Source organism: Phacochoerus africanus, chromosome 5 (assembly GCF_016906955.1).
Source record: "Phacochoerus africanus isolate WHEZ1 chromosome 5, ROS_Pafr_v1, whole genome shotgun sequence".
Classification (NCBI taxonomy): domain Eukaryota; kingdom Metazoa; phylum Chordata; class Mammalia; order Artiodactyla; family Suidae; genus Phacochoerus; species Phacochoerus africanus.
The window spans coordinates 74,219,950-74,238,036 of record NC_062548.1 but is presented as its reverse complement, the minus strand read 5'-3'; the positions used below and the strand labels follow the sequence as shown (position 1 = coordinate 74,238,036).

The 18,087-nt window shown below is 54.6% G+C and overlaps 1 protein-coding gene across 2 annotated transcripts; it reads left to right on the top strand.

Annotated features, from left to right (window-relative positions):
• The first annotated feature begins 398 nt into the window (after positions 1-398).
• Positions 399-18,087, top strand: EMX1 (empty spiracles homeobox 1). Of its 2 annotated transcripts, none has more exons than XM_047779210.1 (3): positions 399-1,289; positions 7,170-7,354; positions 17,521-18,087. In XM_047779210.1, the coding sequence occupies exons 1-3, from the start codon at positions 776-778 to the stop codon at positions 17,686-17,688; spliced, it is 867 nt and encodes a 288-aa protein (XP_047635166.1). In that variant the 5' UTR covers positions 399-775; the 3' UTR covers positions 17,689-18,087. The 2 variants fall into 2 exon arrangements, with proteins under 2 accessions (XP_047635166.1, XP_047635167.1); XM_047779211.1 differs by having other exon boundaries at positions 857-1,293; positions 7,174-7,354.

Sequence of the window (18,087 nt, the reverse complement as noted above, 5' to 3'; positions counted from 1 at the left end):
TGAGGGTTGCTGAAGGAGCAGGGAGCTGGTTCTCGGGAGAACCTATTTGTTGGACCCCAAACACCTACATTCCACTCGGATCCAAGTTATCTGAGAGCTGAAGCGGCATCCTGGGACGAATTGGAGAGGGTTCAACTGATTTACACACTGGGGAGTGGGTTTGGAGTTTTCCCCGAGACCCAGGGTCCTCGGACTCCTCCTTCGGCTCCCGTGTGGGTTGACACTGTTGAGACGGCCGCCAGACTCCGCTGAAGGGCGGAGATGCGAGAAGACGCGAGATGGGTAGGAGGCCTAGATCGCCCCGCACAAGCTCCAGTCCGGTTTTTGCCTCCGACTGCTGGCTCCTTTCCCCACCCGCGGTCCCTCGCCCCGCCCCGCCCCGCCCCCCACCTTGGGGCAGGTGAGCGGCGGCCAATGGGCGAGCGCCGGGCAGGTGCCCGCTAACTCTCGCTTCGGAGCGCGGTGGCCGAGGCCGGGCTGGACGGTGCCGGGAGGACCGGGGGCGGGGGTCGGTCCTGGCTGGACTCGAGAGGGAGGGGGCCGGGCTCAGCCCCCAGGCCGTTGAGGCAGCTCTCAGCATCGCACCCAGCCCGCTCCAGAGCGAGCACCGGGAGCTGCCCGTTCGGCGGCAGAGGCCGGCGCGCCTAGCTGCGCGCGGTGGCCCGTCTCCGCGTTTGCTGGCTTGCACGCCCCTCGCCGCTCCTCGCCTGGCTCGTGGGCAGGGGCTGAGCGCGGGCGGGCGGGCGGGGGAGGTGAGGGGTGCTGGTGTGTGTGCATGTGCCTGGCTGGGTGCACACCCCGCACGGCGGCGGCGCCTGGACGCGGAGCGCTCCCCAGAGCCAGGCTGCCTCGCTCGGCTCTGGCGGCTGCGACCATGTTCCAGCCCACAGCCAAGCGCGGCTTTACCATCGAATCTTTGGTGGCCAAGGACGGCGGCACCGGCGGGGGCACTGGCGGCGCGGGAGCGGGCTCCCATCCCCTGGCGGCTGCTGCCTCGGAAGAGCCGCTCCGGCCCACGGCGCTCAATTACCCTCACCCCAGCGCGGCCGAAGCGGCCTTCGTGAGCGGCTTCCCCGCCGCTGCGGGCGCGGGCCGCTCGCTTTACAGCGGGCCCGAGCTCGTGTTCCCCGAGGCCATGAACCACCCCGCGCTGACTGTGCACCCGGCGCACCAGCTGGGCGCCTCCCCGCTGCAGCCCCCGCACTCCTTCTTCGGCGCCCAGCACCGGGACCCTCTGCACTTCTACCCCTGGGTGCTGCGGAATCGGTTCTTCGGCCACCGCTTTCAGGGTGAGTGCCCACGTTGTGTCCGCCTAGGTGGTCCGCCAGCGCCCGCGCTGCGGTGGAGCGGGGGAGGCTCGGGGGCGTACGGGGCTTTTCAGAAGTTGTTGCTGAGAAGGCTGAGGGTCCGCAGAGGCCGATGCCTAAGCCGGGAAGAGTAGCCCCAGATCCATCCGGGCTTCTGCGGTCGGGGTTCCCTCCCAGAGGACGAGGTGGACCTCCAGGCTTTCCCAGGAACGATGCCTGTCGAGACGCCAAGTCCGGATGCATCCTTGGAGCCTCTCCTCGTCCTCCCCGCGGCCTGCCTTCATCTCTCCCGGCTGGGCCAGTCCCATCCCAGAGAACGCAGAGTCCACCGCCCTCCTTCCGACCCAGCTGGACTCGGGACCATACTTCGTTCGTTCGCACTTCCACTAGCCAACTCCCAGGGATCCGCCTTCGCTGGGGCGTCGAGGCAGGGGAAAGTCCACCTGCGTGCCCTGGGTCTGTGGGAAGAAGGGGCAGAGGGGAGGGCAGACTGGAGAGTTAATGTTCACTGTTGAGTGCTCCGCTGTCTTGGGATGTTTCTCAGCAATCTCGGCCCGACTTCTCCAAGTCACACGTGCCTTTCGGACCCAGGGTGGGGAAGGTTTGCAGTAGCAAACCGGCTTCCTCCGCCGCTCGCCGACTCTAGGAACCCACCCGGCCGCTGGGGAACCGACTGCAGTCCTCCCAGGCAGGGGGCGGGGGCAGAGGGCTTTTAAGGTCGTAGGCAGTCTGAGCCCCCAGGTCTGCACTGGGCGATGGGTTTGCTAAAGAAAATCCCCCCCCCCCTCCACTGCTCGCGCTCTTTCTCCCTCTCTCTTCCTCTCCCTCTCTCCCTCTCTCTCACACACACATACACAAACACACAGGTTTCAATGATCTGACTTTCCAGAAGGAAAGAGTTCCTTTAGTTTGAGTTCGCCGTCTTCTTTGAATTTGTTGGGAGTTTTTTTTTTTTTTTTCCTTTCTTCCTTCTCTCTTTCTTTTCTTTCCTGCTTTTTTTCTTTTTCTTTCTTTCCTTTTTTTTTTTTTTGAGTGGCCTTAATTTGTGCAGTGATTGATTTAGTTTCCGGTTTTATTTTGCTAGGTAGACCACACCTCAGTCTTATGAGGTTCCATGACTCAGAGCTAGGTAACCTGGCTTTTAGCGAAACAAATGAAAAGGAGATGGCTAGAGCTTCGGCTTCTGGAGTTACTGTGATGGTAAACTGGGTCTACACAGTCAAAATCAACTGGATATTTGGTACAATTATCTAGCTATCAGAAGAAAAATGATCCCTTGAAGCTTTAGCTGTAGTTGCTTAACTGTTTCACCTAAAAGCTGCTTTCCCCGTCCCGATTTATCAGACAATTTTCTCAGTCCCATTTGGCCAATAGACACAGGCCCAGCAGATCCCACAAAATAAGATAATGTAATTACTTGAGAAAGAGCCTGCCCTGGGGATTTAAAAGATTTGCCCAAATCATCGGGAAAAAAAATGCCCATGGTGTCAGTTGCTATGGGCAAGAAACCTGTCAATTAAAACCCATGTTTACTGATAAAATGAAGTTTTATTTAAAATTGAGCAAACCACCTCAGTCCTCTATGGTGTGGGTCCCAGGCCTCGGTCTCTAAATCTGGAGACCGCGGGCCAGTTTGAGGGTCGCGGCTGTTTGTGAACCTACGGGCCCCGGGCAGCGGAAGGACAGGCGATTAGAAGGCCAGTAGAGGAACAGGGACTAAGAGGAGAAAGCAGAGCCGGTCTTGACCCCTTGTGGTCTTGGCTCACCCGGAGATGGCCTCCCCGGCGACGCCCTCGGCTTTGGACCCTACTCCCCACGGCCTCCGCGCCACCTTTCCCGCCTCTGGCCTCGCCCGCGTGGGCTTGGGGTGCGAGGGCCGAGGGCGCCAAGGGTCGAGGGCGCCTCGAGAGAGATCCACCTCCGGTTCCGAGAATCCCACGTCAGGCGAGACCGAATAAATCCTCCGCAAAACCCTCTCGGAAATTGCCGCCGCTTCCTGAGCCCATCAGTCCCGGCGGCACGTTGTCGAGTTGCAGAAATGGTTGCATTTTCCTCCCAAGAACTGTGTCTGGACGCGGAGATGGAGCCAAATGTGGCCGCATTTTTGAACACCGAGATCCGTTGGGCACTGAAGGGCTTTTTGAACCCTAAGACGTTTTGGCTTCAGAGCAGCCATCGTCGGGCCAGACCCCTGCGACCCCGGCGCCCTTGCGTCCTGCGGTCCCGCGGGGCTGCGAGCCGAGCCATCTCAGGCCCTCCGGCGCCGCGTTTTCTAGAGAACCGGGTCTCTGCGCTGCTCTTTTCAGCCCCGTTTTAGTGTAAGAAGCGAAACCCTACACGAACGAAAAGGAACACGTCTGCGCTCTGTGCGCAGCGCTCTCCAGCACGCGTTCCCGGCGCACAGGGAAGCTGCTTCTCCGCCGAGCAAGGCGGTGGGAGAGGAAATGCCAGCGCGAGATGGTCAGGACAGGCGGCCGGACCCCGAAGCCGGGGACAGCTTTCGAGGCATGGAGGGGAGGGGCTGGCGGAGAGGGGGAGATAGCCGCACTTCGGTACTATTTCCCTTGGACTGCAGGAACTTTCCAGGCTGGGGAGCAGCGTCGGGAGGGGGCCGTGGGAGACTAGGCCCTCTGGGTAATGGGCCGGTGCTTCAAAGGGCGCCTTTGTTCCAGCAGGAGGAGGGGGGAAAGAGGTTATCTCCGCTGCCGGGCGTGCCTCTCCCTCTCGTAGCCTCAGGCCCCTCCGCCCTGCCATCCGGCCCAAGCCCCCAGCCTGCCACAGCTTCCCCTGGATGGACTGCAGCTTGAGCCCCGGGCCTTCGAATCCCTACCTCCCACCTCGTGATGCCTCCGTCCTGGGAACCTCCGTTGCCATTGCCTTACCGGGGCCGCAGAGAAAGGCTGGAGGAAGATGGGGTGGGGTGGGGTTCAGTTACTAGCTCCAGGTTAGACTTCCCTAGCCCATTTTCCACCTGTGCTTGTATAAAACTGACAGCCCACTCTTCACAGCCCAGAATTATTGCATGGAAGCAGGCCACACAGCACCTCAGCCCCAAGCTTGTTTTGCCTTTCTGGTTCAAGTAAGGGAAACTGAAGCCTTGGTAGGGATGGCTGAGGCCCCTTTCCCATAGGTCGGAATGAGAGCCGCCCAGGCACATAGGCACCTAGGCACTACCTTGGTTCTTACAGAAAGCTGTAGCTATTGATTAGTTTATCAGGAAGGTGAGTTTTGTACTAAACATATTCTTCCTTATAGGGAAAAGCCCTGCTTCTTTTGAAATCAAATATTATCACTAATCAGCATCTTGAATAATTTTTCCTGGCCTCCACTTCTTCTTGGTTGGGTGAGAAGGATTCCTGTGTTTCTGCACATGCACACGTAGACTGCAAAATATGTGCTATCTGTCCCTTCAGGATGTGACAATGAGCTAGGGCCATTCTCTCCCCAGTTGAAGGAGACCCCAAGCAACCTAGCATTCCCCTAAAATAGCCAGGCTTGAGGCAAAGGGGCATGTGTATGTCAGGACAGAGGATCTTGTTGCTCCCACCCTCTGCTTTGGGTTTATAAAGACAAACACAGAGAGAGAACCGTACCACAAAGTCACCAACACACACCATGGAATTACAAAACGGCCATCAGATCACACACGCTGAGGCAGACAGCACTGCACACTGCCCTTCACACCTCTGCAACCCATGCATGCACAATTCTGGGGCCTCTCCACTCTGCCACCTCATTTCTGGACCAGCCTGGGCCAGTCAAGCTGCTGAGGCCAAACCCTGCGATCCCAGGGGTGTGCTTTCTCCCTCTTCAGCTCATTTGTCCCATTGGTTTTTGACTTGAGCTCAGAGCGAGGTTGTTTTTTGAAGCAAATCATGTTACTATCAACAAAAAGTGTTTGCTTCCCACCACTTTCCCTGCCTTTCTCTGCCCTATCATAGTGGCCCCTTCTTGAGGCTTTAATCCTTCTTATTCCTACCTGAATCATTCTCCTCCTTTCTCTCCCTCTTACTCCTCTTGCCAGACCACCTCTCCTGATCATCTCTCCCCTCTGCCACCACAAGCTAAACTTCTTAATGGCAGGCCTGAGAGTCCTGGGTCTGCCCCCACTTTGAAGGCCCCAGTGGGCAAGGTGTCACCCCCCCATCCCCCCATGATATGATCTCACTCCCTTTTTGTAACAACACAAATCCAGCCACTTGAAATGGAAACGGCAACTGGAAGTTACTGACTTCTCCCTCTCCGGAGACTCCCCATCCCCACCCCCAGGCACAGGTCCTTCATTCCTAGAAAACGCCTGGACCACAGAAAACCTCAGCAATAAAGTTTGCCTGTGTAGGTGTCCAAAGCCCATGGACTTGGAGAAAGTAATTTATCTGGCAGTTTCCACCAGCAGAGGGACAGAAACAGTTACCTGGAGAGTTTCAGCAACAGCTTCTCAATGACGGGGCCTTGCTTCACTCACAGAGACATTTCCAGAGATGGGAGATCACATCAGAATTATCCAAACAATTGTCTTAAGAACCAAACAACAAATCAAATTGAGTCAAACCAGTGGCTGTTCCTGAAGAAAGTAATTGGATCAGTCAATCCCAACAGCTAACTCTGTCAAAACATTTCATCTAATGCTCTGCATTGTTGGTGGGTCAAGGGTACTGCTATGTGCCACTGCCTGAGAATCCAAGGGTTGATGTCCAGACTGTTAGCCAGTGCAACCAAGCCAGAGGTTGTGTGAGGGCCTGGTAGGGGGCTCACTGAGACAGGAGCTGTGGGTGGAAGATTGTTTCAGCTTTTGTAATTCCTGACCCCATCACCCCAGCCTCATCCAGCCCAACGTCAGCCCCTCCCCCTGCTTGTAGGAGCTAAGTCCCCATGAAGGCCAAGGGACAGGTACACTCTTTGAAAATCCTGTGTGGTAGATAGGAGAAAAAGACAGTAGGGAGGCTGGAGCATATATTTACACACGCCCTTGCAGAAACCAATATGTCTATATCTATATATATTAGAGAGAAAGATGACATCTCGATATTTATACACGTTTCTTCAGCATGGAACTAATCAGGGATGAAGCAGGGCCTTTTCCCACCAGAGAGCAGTGCGTCTCCTGCAGGAAGAGAATTTTATCTGAAGGCCTGGGAAGGGGGGGAGAGGGGAAGAAGGGGGAAGAAGAAACCTGACTTTAGACCTCCAGGTGCTGCCTGGATGTTAACTAAGCCCCTGGCCTATCCTGACTGCTTACAAGGTGGAGACCCGGCTGGTTGGCAGGAATTTTCTGCAGGCTAGTAGCCTGAGCATTTAGTTGCAAGGCTGGTTGAAACAGTGTGAACAGAGAGTTCCTCGAGCACCCCCTCTAGTTCCTGAATCTGGGTTTGGGATAGGGATGCCTAGCAGCCTGGCTGTTCCTCTTCTCACCGTCCCCACACCCAGACCCTTGTCCACTCTTGGTCCACTTTGAGGGAGATAAGACGGGGCAAGCACACCAAGCGAGCTTCCCACCCCTCGGCCTCTTCGGCTGCTCCAGGCCCTGTGGATTTGAGCCAGTTGGCGCCTCCCCCGGCTTGGGCCCACTTCCTGGCCCAACAGTGATCCGCACCGCTGAGATTCCGCGCGGCCCCCAATCCGATGCTCTCATCCGGGAGGTGTTGGGGAGGGCAGTGGAGTTAAGGGAGGGGAGGCGAAAGGGGAGGGGACAAGTGGGGGTGTGTGTGTCGAGGGCAGCGGAGCGCTCCGGGGCGCGTGCGAGCGCGGCGCGAGGGCTGGGTTTGGCCGACCCCCGCGGGCGGCCGGGCAGCCGGCTGCGGCTCACGGCGCCCTTCTCTCTGTCTGTATCTGCGTGTGTTGCCGTCGGCGGCGCGGCCGCAGCGAGCGACGTGCCCCAGGACGGGCTGCTTCTGCACGGCCCCTTCGCGCGCAAGCCCAAGCGGATCCGCACGGCCTTCTCGCCCTCGCAGCTGCTGCGACTGGAGCGTGCCTTCGAGAAGAACCACTACGTGGTGGGCGCCGAGCGGAAGCAGCTGGCCGGCAGCCTCAGCCTTTCCGAGACGCAGGTAATGATCCGCGCTCCGTCCGGGGGCCAGGTGCAGGAGGGGCGGGCGGGTGCGGGAGGGGCCGGCCTCGCCCCCAGCCCTCCCCAGCTTCTCCCGCCACCCCGGCAGTTCTCCGTGCCACGTCTGTCTTCCCTGCGACTGTGTTCAGCCCCGCCGAGGCCACAGGACTTTGATTAAGCCGTAAGGGCTCACCAGGAGGTTGGGATCAAATTTTATCCCGACCCCGCTCCCACCGCCCATAGCAGGTGCCAGTTAGTAAGAGGCCGCGAGCGGCCTCGGGAGCCAGCGCAGCGCGAAGCGCCCAGGCCGCGGTCACTCTGAGCCCATCGGGGCCCTCTGGTGCCATCTCAGTTCTGCGGTTACTGCAGCCCTTCCCTCGCCACTGTTCTGGGGGCACTCAGGGATTTGCGGGGTGCCCAGGCCTGTTCCGCCCTGGCTTCGCTGCTGTGCGCAGAGGCGAAGCGGGCGCAGGGCTCCACTGCCCACCATCGGCTGTGCTGTGGAGAGCAAGCCCTAGGGTCCTCAGGTTTAACATCGGAAGCAGAGGGATTAGCCAGAGAGCGCGCAGCCCTGTTGTGGGTGCGAGGGAGGCTCTGATCTCTGCGCAGGCCGCCTGGCAAGGCTCTCAACTGTGGTTGTGTGCGCGGGTATCAGCGGGCATGGGGGGGGGGGGGGGGGCTGGGAATGGTGGGAAAGTAGATTCTGGCACTCAGGGCCTGTTTTCAATCACTTGCAGGGCTGTTGAGTTGGGGCGGAAATAAACTCCAATGGCATTGAAGGGGTTTGAACTGGGTGAAATTACAATCACCACGTAGTTATTTTTGTAATTGATGATTAAGAAAAAATATGTACGGAACTAGATGGGAGTTATAGGGAGACAGTTTGGGTTTATTGTTAAGCAAAGACTTTGTCATAAATAAATGCTGTCTGGGAAGCACCGCTAAGCTCTTGGTCCAGCCGGAGGCCAATGCGCTGTTGTGGCTGGCTCCTGCCCTGAAGGCAGATTTTGGTTTCTGGATGGGCTTTGGGAGACCTTGACTCACTTCCTCCCTGACAGCTTCCAGATCTGCAAAGAGAGGGGTCGCCTGAGTGGCTTGGCAACTCATCCTCTGTGGCCAGCATTTCATCTTCTGCTCCCCTCGCCCTATTTACAGCACCATCCTCCATCCTAGTCGGGACAGTGACAAAGCCAATGATTGGGTGCAGGGTTGGGGTGCAGCCTGGTATCTCCCTGATAGCAGTGAAGCTAGATAGAAGTCTTGGTGGGGAATTGGAACCCAGACTATGTCCCCAGCTCCCTGCCCCCCCCCCCCTTTCTGCTCCATCCCTGTCTATCTGATGCCCTATTTCATCAGTGCCTTGCTCCAGTCTCCACTGCTGGACCCCGGGCTTTTCCAGATTTGCTAGCTGGGCTGTTCTACTGCAGAGATAATGCTTACAAAACAACGGAATTAATTTTAAAAACGTTTTAAAGAAGGATGTATTTTTTAAAAGTCAAGTTGGTAAAACAATACCCCCATTTCCCTCTTGGCAAACTGTTTTGTTCTTTGTTTATTTTAAATTGTTGTTTAAAACAAGATGTCAATTTAAGAATGGTGTTTATAGTTAACTTCATTTACAAAGTAATAGTTATTAAATTTTAATTGCAGAAGTGTAAGACAACAAAACCGCTTATAAGCCCACCGCCCACAGATTAACACTTGTTGAGATAATGTCATTGTTTTTAAACTTGCAGTTTTTTAGCTCAGTGAGAGCATTTTTAATTGACTTTCTTTCAACTGAACTTATGTGCCTGTCAATATTTGCTCCTAACAATGCCAGTTAGCAAACATAATGATTGTTTCTTCCATTTTTATTATAAGATGCCTACCCATATATTCCAAACAAAACCAGAGAGAAAATATCCAACTTCACAAACTCTCAAAACTCATGGCTAATCTTGTTCTATCTATAAATGAGCTGGTTTAAGCATATGAAACAAACAGAAAAATAATAGACCCATGGGAGGTTTGAGCCTGAGAAATCTTCTTATAGAGATTATACCACCTCACCTGTCTTTCCATGTGAGGCCTTTAAGATGGAGAAATGAACTGGGCAGAGCTCCCTGGCAGGCAGGTGGCATTTTAGTATCTGCCTCCCTGCTAACTGACTGTGGGACCTTGGGCCAGTTACTCAACCTCTCTGAGTTCTGGTTTCATCATCCAGAAAATCAGTGACTTAGGGATTAAAGGCGCTTAATATGAACTCGAATAATATTCATTCTCATCCCCAGTGCTTCCCTTTCCTTTGTTTAAAGAAATATGTCACTTTAGTGTTATAATGAGATCCAAACCTGGGCTTCCTGACTCTTTGTACAGTCTTCCATCAGCAGAACTGTCTTTCCGTCCCTCTTGTAACTATCATTTGGACCTAGGCTAGATAATTAACTAATTATCTATCCACCTCTCAGTATTTGCCAGGCAAGCTTACCTATCATTTCTAGCTATCAGCTATTTGTCAAGCATCAGTCACTCCCATCAACCCCCTGCCATCTATTTCTACTGTCAATATCTATATTTGTCTCTCAGAGCTCTCTAATCTGTCCCTTGCAGATAGCTATTTTATATCTACCCAGGTACTTCTTTCCTGTCTGCTCTCATTACATTGCCTCCTCAAAGCTGGTTAATTTATATTTCCTATTTCCTACTAATTCTATCTTCTTAATAATAACTCCTACTCTCCCAACTGTTGATTATCTCTTTATCATCTACTCATTTTCTCTTCTGTATGTCTACCGTCCATCTCAAACTTCTGTCTCTGTTGATCTTTAGCAGTTGACAGCTAGTATATGCCTGTGTCTGTAATGGTTATCAATTCATCAGCTCTGGTCTTGTCTTCTTTATGGGTCTCTGTTGCTGTATCTGTAAGATTGAATGACATGAACTCTGGGGTTCTTTCCAGCCCTGAGCTTCTGGCCCATCTATACTCTACTTTTCTGTATTTCTGTATAATCCATCCCTCCTCCAGGTGCTCAGAACTCATAGCATATCACCCCTATGTCATCATATGTGTAGGACTTTGCTGTTGTTTAATAATCTGCCATGTCCAAATGTCAGCCTGTGCATTGGTTGCACCCATGTCTCAAAAGAAATCTTAAAATACAAATTCTAAGCCCTGCTTGGGAGATTCTCTTAAGAGTTCCAGATTGGGACCCAGGAAAGTTTTCGCAAATAGGTTTCTGGGTGATCTTGATGAGCAATATGCCTGAGCATCTCAGCTCTGGGAGGCGGAGGCCAAGCCTTCCTATTTCTTGCTGTGCCCCAGGGCCCAGTTCAGGGACCAGCAAGGACTAGAAGCTCCATAGACAGGTACTGAATGAATGGGCAAATTTCTCTAGATTGTATACCTGTCCATTTGTTAACTTTATCATTTCCCTTACTCTCTGCTGTCACTGCTCCCTTTCTGCCCCTTTCCTTCCGTCACTCCCTTGCACTTTCATAGCTGATTGTTGATCTAGATGATCAAGTTATATTTACGGTTTATGGATAAAACTTCCAGGAGGGGTAAGCAGATCAGTGTGGGGGTCTTAATTCAGAGTTCAAGGGTATCTGTGTGCCCCAGACTCTAGGATGGAGTGTTGGGGGTGGACAACTTGGGCTTCTTTGTTGGGATAGAGCTGTAGTTTGGTTGGGAGTGGAGTATTTGTTCTGGGATGGCTGTGAGCTAATCCAGGAGGTGGAGGAAGGGACCCTGGGCAAGGGCCAGTTCTCCCCTTAGGCTCTAATTATTTGCTCCTCATGGATGCCGTGCAGCCCAGGAGTCTGACCAGGGTGGAACCCATCCAAGCTTCAGCCCTGGTGGCTGGTGAGGCAGACTTGGGCCTGGGTCGGATCAGAGCCTTGAGTGTGAGAATGTGTGTGCACGTGCGTGCAATGGGTGTATGTAATGGGTGTGCACCCACAGGTGGGCAGAGGTGGGCTTAGTGTGATTGATGCCCAAAAGTCACATTCTGTCACGTGGGCACATGGCATGGAAGGATCATTGCATGTGGGCGGAGGAGCACATTAGTTTTAGGGGGAGTGACAGAAGCATTTGGTTGCTCCAGGCTGATCAATTATTAGTGTTTCCAGCTGTTCTGAATAGTTCAGGAGGTGTTTCTTGACCATTTGTGGCTGAGTTTATGAGGCAAAAGAGTGCAGAAATGTGATCCTTGGCCTCGGAGATTCCTCATTCAGTTCTGGAGCCTAAATGCCAAGTGCACATGCTTGTGGGGCGTGCAAGGAATGAGTGACTGGAGTCCCACAGCAGCCACAGCTGTGGACCGAGGGGGACAGGGAAGAGCTTCAGTGTTGGGAGGCGCCTGGGAGACCACAGACATGGAAGGCTTGGCCAGATGCGTAGGGTTCAAATAGGTGGGAAGGAAGAGGAAGGTTTGAGATTAAGACGAGCAGGAGCTGTCGAGTCTGGTCATCATCTTGGGGCCAGAGAGCAAGGTGGGAAGTCTTGGGAGACAGGAGTATGTGGTCACCTGCCTGTGGGGCTGAGGGCATCGTAAGAAGACTTTCTGCCTGCAGTACTCTGCCTTTTGGGGAACGGATGAGAGGGAGATTGCTGAGGAACTTGAATTTTAGGGAAAGGTCAAGAGACCTTTGTTACTAGCTCACTGCATGTTGCAAGATAGCCTCATCCCTTCCGGAAGTCTAGGCTCTTCTCCAAGAACTTCTGTACCTCTGAAGTTGGGAGAAGGCAGGGGAGATAGGGGAGACCGGAGTGGTTCCCGGAGTGTGTGGTCCTGAGGAGGCAGGCACATCCTGTGATGTCTCCCTGATGGTGAGGGCGAGCATCCGGGGTGGTTTGAGAGAGGAGGCGACAGGAAGGCTTAAGGAGAATTAGGGCTCTGGTTGATGGGGAGTCAGAGCTGCCCTCAGTTTGGTGAGGGTCGAGCTTAGCTTGGCCTTGGGCTTGCCCTTGAGAGCAAGGGCAGTTCGCATGGTCAGATGTTAGGAAATGGGTCCCTAGGGGAGAGGGCAGGGAGGAGAGCAGGCTGAGAAATGGCTTGACGGATGTCTCCAAGCTGCCGTCCAGCCTGGGGCCATTCTCTGTGTCTGAGGATGACAGAACAGGTGAACACAGGTTTCCTAAAGCAGAAGACATAACAGCGGGGCATAAGGAGGAACTTCTCGCATCTGAGTTACAAGATTCAAACATCCCTTGATAGAGGTATCTGATGAATTCCTTGAGGAGGGAACAGGTATTCACCTGAAAGTATGCAGGGACCAGCAGCCACTGACTCCTCCATTTGGGATGGGCTCAGACTGGGGAGTGGTTGAAAAGAAGGGATCCAGACCTGGTTCATTCGCAGGTAAATTCTGAACCAATGGCTGGAGCTGCAGTTTGCCTGTACGTTCATGTGTCCATTCACTCAGCATATCTTCATTCATTACTGTGCACAATGATCAATCCACGGATGCGCCGTCACTGCGTTCATTCATCCATTCATTCATCCACAGCAGTGTCACTTTCTTTATCTTCCCTCACTCAAGGTGACCCTTGTCCCCTCAGCCATGGATCTTCCTCTCCACCTTCCCCCTCAGGAGTTGTTAGTCCAGAAGTTCCCATCATGGCTCAGCGGTTAGAGAACCTGGCTAGCATTCCTGAGGACGTGGGTTCCCTCCCTGGTGTCGCTCAGTGGGTTAAGGATCCGGCGTTGCCGTGAGCTGTGGTGTAGGTTGAAGACGCGGCTTGGATCTGTGGTGCTGTGGCTCTGGTGTAGGCTGACAGCTACAGTTCCGATTGGACCCCTAACCTAGGAACCTCCATGTGCCACGGGTGCAGCCCTATAAAAGCCAAAAAAAAAAAAAGTAGTTATTCCAATCCACAGCATGAAGAATTAAGAAGAGACCCTCTTGTGGAAGCGCCTGCTGAACGAGGCCAGAAAAAGGATCCCATCTCTCCAGTGGTTAACACTTCCCAAACCCATTTTCCAGTTAGACCGCATTCCCTCTGCTCTTGATTTTCTCCTGTTTTCCAAGGTTGACCCAAGCACCCCTTTCCTAGAGCATAGGGCTAGGTCACTTCACCTCTGCCCTGCTGGCTGAGCACACCTGGAACATGCCCACTGGGGCACCAAAGTGGGTTAATACACCGCTTTCGTTCCTCAGGTTCCCATCGTCTGATGAGGAAGCGAGGTCTGAGCAAATAAATTCATGCATTGCTGGGGTCGCTGTTACCAAGACAGAGAAAAGCACTAAGGAAGTACAGAGGGGCAATGGGGCACCTCTAGTCTAGGGACACAGGAGGGACAGGGTGTCAAAGGCCAAGCAAGAGTATTCCAGATGGTGTGACTCAGACAAAAGTGGACAATCTTGGAAGGATCTTGCTTACCAGAAAAACTGAGTGACACTGAGTGAGGTGGGAACTTGGGAGACCACAAGGACCCTCTCCTCAAACCCAGAGGACTCAGATATGGGTGAGACCCCTGCTGCCAGCCAGCATCCCACGTGTGCCTTGGGGCTTAAAGAAAGGTGAGTAGCGTGCTGGTGTCAGAGCGTGGCAGGTGCAGCATAAGCACATGATCTGGTTCCTTTCTAGGTCCTCCATTCTCTAGAGAGGGGGTTCTGGGGTGACCCCAGAGTTGCCTGGCTGGGCTCAAGAACTCATGGGTGTCATTCTTACCTTTTACTACACTCAGTTCCTTTTCTTTTTCCAAATAAAAAAATTACTATTAATTGGAGTTCCCATCGTGGCTCAGTGGCTAACGAATCTGATGAGGAACCATGAGGTGGAGGGTTCGATCCCTAGCCTTGCTCAGTGGGTTAAGAATCCAGCACTGCCATGAGCTGTGGTGTAGGTCGCAGACACGGCTCGGATCTGGCATTGCTGTGGCTGTGGTGTAGGCCGGTGGCTACAGCTCCCATTTGACCCCTAGCCTGGGAACCTACATGTGCCGCGGGAGCAGCCCTAGAAAAGGCAGAAAGACCAAAAAAAAAAATTACTATTAATTGTTATCAGTAGTGCATTAAAGAAAAGTCAGAAAGTGGAAAGAAGATAGAAAAAGTCATCCGTACTTGGGGTACATTTCCTTCTAGTCTTTTTTTCCCCATGCATAGGCTTTGTTTTTCTGTGGTTGTGATCACACTGTGCCCGAATGGTGCATCCTGCCATCCTCCCTGATATTTCTAAGTCACAAGCATCCCCTTGTTATTACAGTCTTTGTAAACAGCATCTGGACACTCAGCCCAAGGCTGTTCTCCGGAAGATAGCCAGGCTGCCTGGGGAGAGAGTTTTCATCCCTGTTTCTAGAGAGCTGCCTCCTTGACCCTAGTAGCTTTCAGGGCGAGAATATTCAGAATCGTGTTTCATGTGGGTGTGCCAGGAAGCTTTCCCTGGCATGAGAACATAGCCTGTGCCTGAAGTTCCACCACTGGAGCTTTCCTTCGTTGGGTCAGTGATGCTGGGCATGGGTAGCAGCCTGGGTCCATCCCTCTAGAGGCGCATCTCCTTTCTGGAAAGAGACTGGGGAGTATGTGGCAAGGGGAGGGGCAGGGAGAAGGTGCAGAAAGGAGCCCTTTGTCCCTGGTATTGCCCAGGGCTGGCCATGCATAGCCCTCAGCCAGCCCACCCGGGCTCTCAGGAATACCGCCCCAGCCCTGCATCCAGGCTGAGTCACATACATACATGCCTTGCACAGGAGGCTGGGCGAGCTCACCCGCCTACGGGCTGGCACAGTCACCGTGGACTTCAGGGCGGGGGGCAGGGGCCAGGATGGCTGCCAATTGGTTGTGCTGAGAACCACCCAGGGCCCAGCCAGCCATGCCAGGGGAAGGTGGGCATGGAATCCAGAAGCCCCGCACCTAGAGCATCTACTGTCCTCCCCGTGTGTCTGAGGTGGGCCATGCAGGCAATGGGTTTGAACCTCTCCTGTAAATCAGGGCAGAAGCCTTCCCCTCCCTCCATCCACCAGGGCTGGGTTTCTCATCTCTTCCTGGGCCTGGCTGGCTGCTCAGCGTAGCTCTGAGCATCAGCTGCCCTCACACTGATCCTCATGCTTGAAAATCGATGGGCAGGGCAGGTGGTGCCATGGAAAGGGCTGCTGTTAGGGGGAGCCCCCTGGTGGGGTGGGCTCCATGGAGGGGCCAGAGGGAGTGTCTGGGAAGGGTGAGGCCCGCTTTGGCAGCCACTGCCTGGCTTTTTGGCGAAGGCCAGTGCTTTCCACCCATTCTCAGGGAGCAGGGGCAGAACGGGGTGGTGTTTCTGGGGATTGCCCTTAGCCCCACCCAGGATTCAAGGCTCTCCCTCTGTAGTCACTGCTACGACCAAAGCCAAGGTGCTGTCATTTGGCTACATGACTTAGCACTCAGCACTCGTGGGCACCATGGGTCACTGCGACTGTAGCCGGCAGCCCCTATTCGCTCTTCAAAGATGCTCATTCCCGGGAAACCATCCGTGCCTCATCGCCCTGGCCTGCGTCTATCACCTTCCCCAGGGACCCTCTGGAACAAAAGCCCAGAAGGTGCCCTGGAGCTGCAAGGGCCCCAGAAAGCATCCCTCCTGTGGATGAGGGACTTGAGTCCAGAGGGGGGAGGGAACGTAGCAGAGGATTAGCACCAGGGCCCCTCCTGCCACCCGGGAGGGTGATCTGGTCTGGCCTAGTTCTGCAAGGCTGCATCAAGGTCTGCAGTCAGGAGAACTTGACCAAGGCTTCTTGCAGAGTCCTCAATAACTCAGACTAGTTAGGAATCAGCATGATCCTCCCAGATTATGTGCAAGAGGATGTTAAGGGCTGTCTGTGTCCTGGACATGGAGCTCATGCTGGAGGGAGAGGGAGAAGGGATGGATGATGAGAGATGGGACTAAATCTGGGGAGCCTTCTGGGAAGAGATGACCTTAGCATCACAGACCTGCCCCTGCCTTCCCGACCCCCACTGCCTCCCCGTCACGAAGGATGGTTGTCTGGTCTGTTTGACCCCTCCGCTTGTCAGGGCTCTCACAGCCTGATGCAGAAGCAAGTGACTGTCTGTGTTTAAAGAGGAGCTCACTTCTGTCCCCTGGGATTTCTTCTGACCATCCCTTATGTGACCTGTTCCTCTATCTGATTGGCTGTAGGGACCAGTGCTGTGGGGGCAGAAAGCCCAAGCGCTGCCCCGGCTGGGGCTGCAGACATCCCTATGTTTAAGGAGGGTGAGGCCTCCTTGGTGAGTTTCAGACTATCCTGAGGAGCTGGCACCCAAGGGGCCAGAACTCCCCACCCACCCAGCTCTGCCTCCTATGTGGGAAGGCAGGGATCCCACCTGAGGTTGCCAAGACAGGGTCCTCTGGCGAAACAGAATGCCCTAGGTGGCATGAGAAGTTAGAGGCTTGAATGGCAGGGTCGGTGACCAAAGGAGTACTGGCTCTCCTGGGCACTGCTCTGGGTGTGGACACCACCTCTTGGTGATGCAGCTCTACCTCTTTGTGCCACAAAGGGCCCAGGGTGGCCCAGGGCGTGGGGCCCACTCCAGGCCATCAGGGATCCCATCAAGACCCAGGTGATGGTTTTTCCTATGTTCCCCCTTTTACTCTTCACATCAACTCTGTGAAGGAGCAGATATTAATCCCTTCTCTGAAAATGGGTAGAGGAGTTCCCGTCATGGTGCAGTGGTTAACAAATCTGACTAGGAATCATAAGGTTGCAGGTTCGATCCCTGGCCTTGCTCAGTGGGTTAAGGATCCAGCATTGCCGTGAGCTGTGGTGTGGGTCGCAGACGAGGCTTGGATCTGGCGTTGCTGTGGCTCTGGCGTAGGCCAGTGGCTACAGCTCCGATTGGACCCCTAGCCTGGGAACCTCCACATGCCTCAGGAGCGGCTCAAGAAAAGGCAAAAAGACAAAAAAAGAAAAAAAGAAAAGAAAAGAAAATGGGCAGAAACCCAGGTCTCTGGGGAACCAGGATGCTTGGCAGCTCCATGACCCCGCCCTTCCCCTTGTTGAGAGAGACAGGAAAATGGCCTCTCTCTGGCCCGCTGTGCCCTCTCCCTGTCCCCCCTCACCTGCCTCTGGAAGGGCGGTCCTCCAGACCCATCAGGTGGCACCCGCCAGAGGAGAGGACCCTGGGCTCGGTTCCCAGCTCAGCCGGAGTGCCGAGGCCCTGGTGGCTGCTCTGGGGGCCTCCTGGGTGTTTCTCACCTGTGCCCCTCCCTCCCCGGCCCAGGTGAAGGTGTGGTTCCAGAACCGGAGGACAAAATACAAGCGGCAGAAGCTGGAGGAGGAGGGGCCTGAGTCGGAGCAGAAGAAGAAGGGCTCCCACCACATCAACCGGTGGCGCATCGCCACGAAGCAGGCCAACGGGGAGGACATCGACGTCACCTCCAATGACTAGGGTGGGCAGCCATGAACCCACGAGGGCGGAGTGCTGCTCGCTGCTGGCCAGGTCCCCCCTCGGGGGGCCCAGCAGGACTCTGGCCACTCCTTGGCCGGGCTGCGTGGACGCCTCAGGTCATGGCCCCAGAGGGCTTGGACCCTGGGGCCACCGCCAACAGAGGGACAAGAAATGGGCTGGCTGAGGCCCGGGACTGCTCTAGCTTCTCCTTGGAGAGCCTGTCTGCCTGGCCAGGCTGCCGGCCACTGCAGTCTCCCAGCCACTCTCCATTTCTCTCATCTCCTTTTTGTTTCAATGCGTTTCTGTTTTAATTTATTTTCCAGGCACCGGCTGTAGTTCTTAGTGATCCCCTTGTGTCTCCCTTCCCTATGGGAATAATAAAGGTCTCTCTCTTAATGA

Excerpts from the sequence above, each read along its gene's own strand:
- EMX1 (XM_047779210.1), top strand. The coding sequence starts at position 776 with ATGTGCCTGGCTGGGTGCACACCCCGCACGGCGGCGGCGCCTGGACGC. Across the intron at positions 1,290-7,169 it reads CTTCGGCCACCGCTTTCAGG|CGAGCGACGTGCCCCAGGAC; the intron begins GTGAGTGCCCAC and ends GCGCGGCCGCAG. Across the intron at positions 7,355-17,520 it reads TCAGCCTTTCCGAGACGCAG|GTGAAGGTGTGGTTCCAGAA; the intron begins GTAATGATCCGC and ends TCCCCGGCCCAG.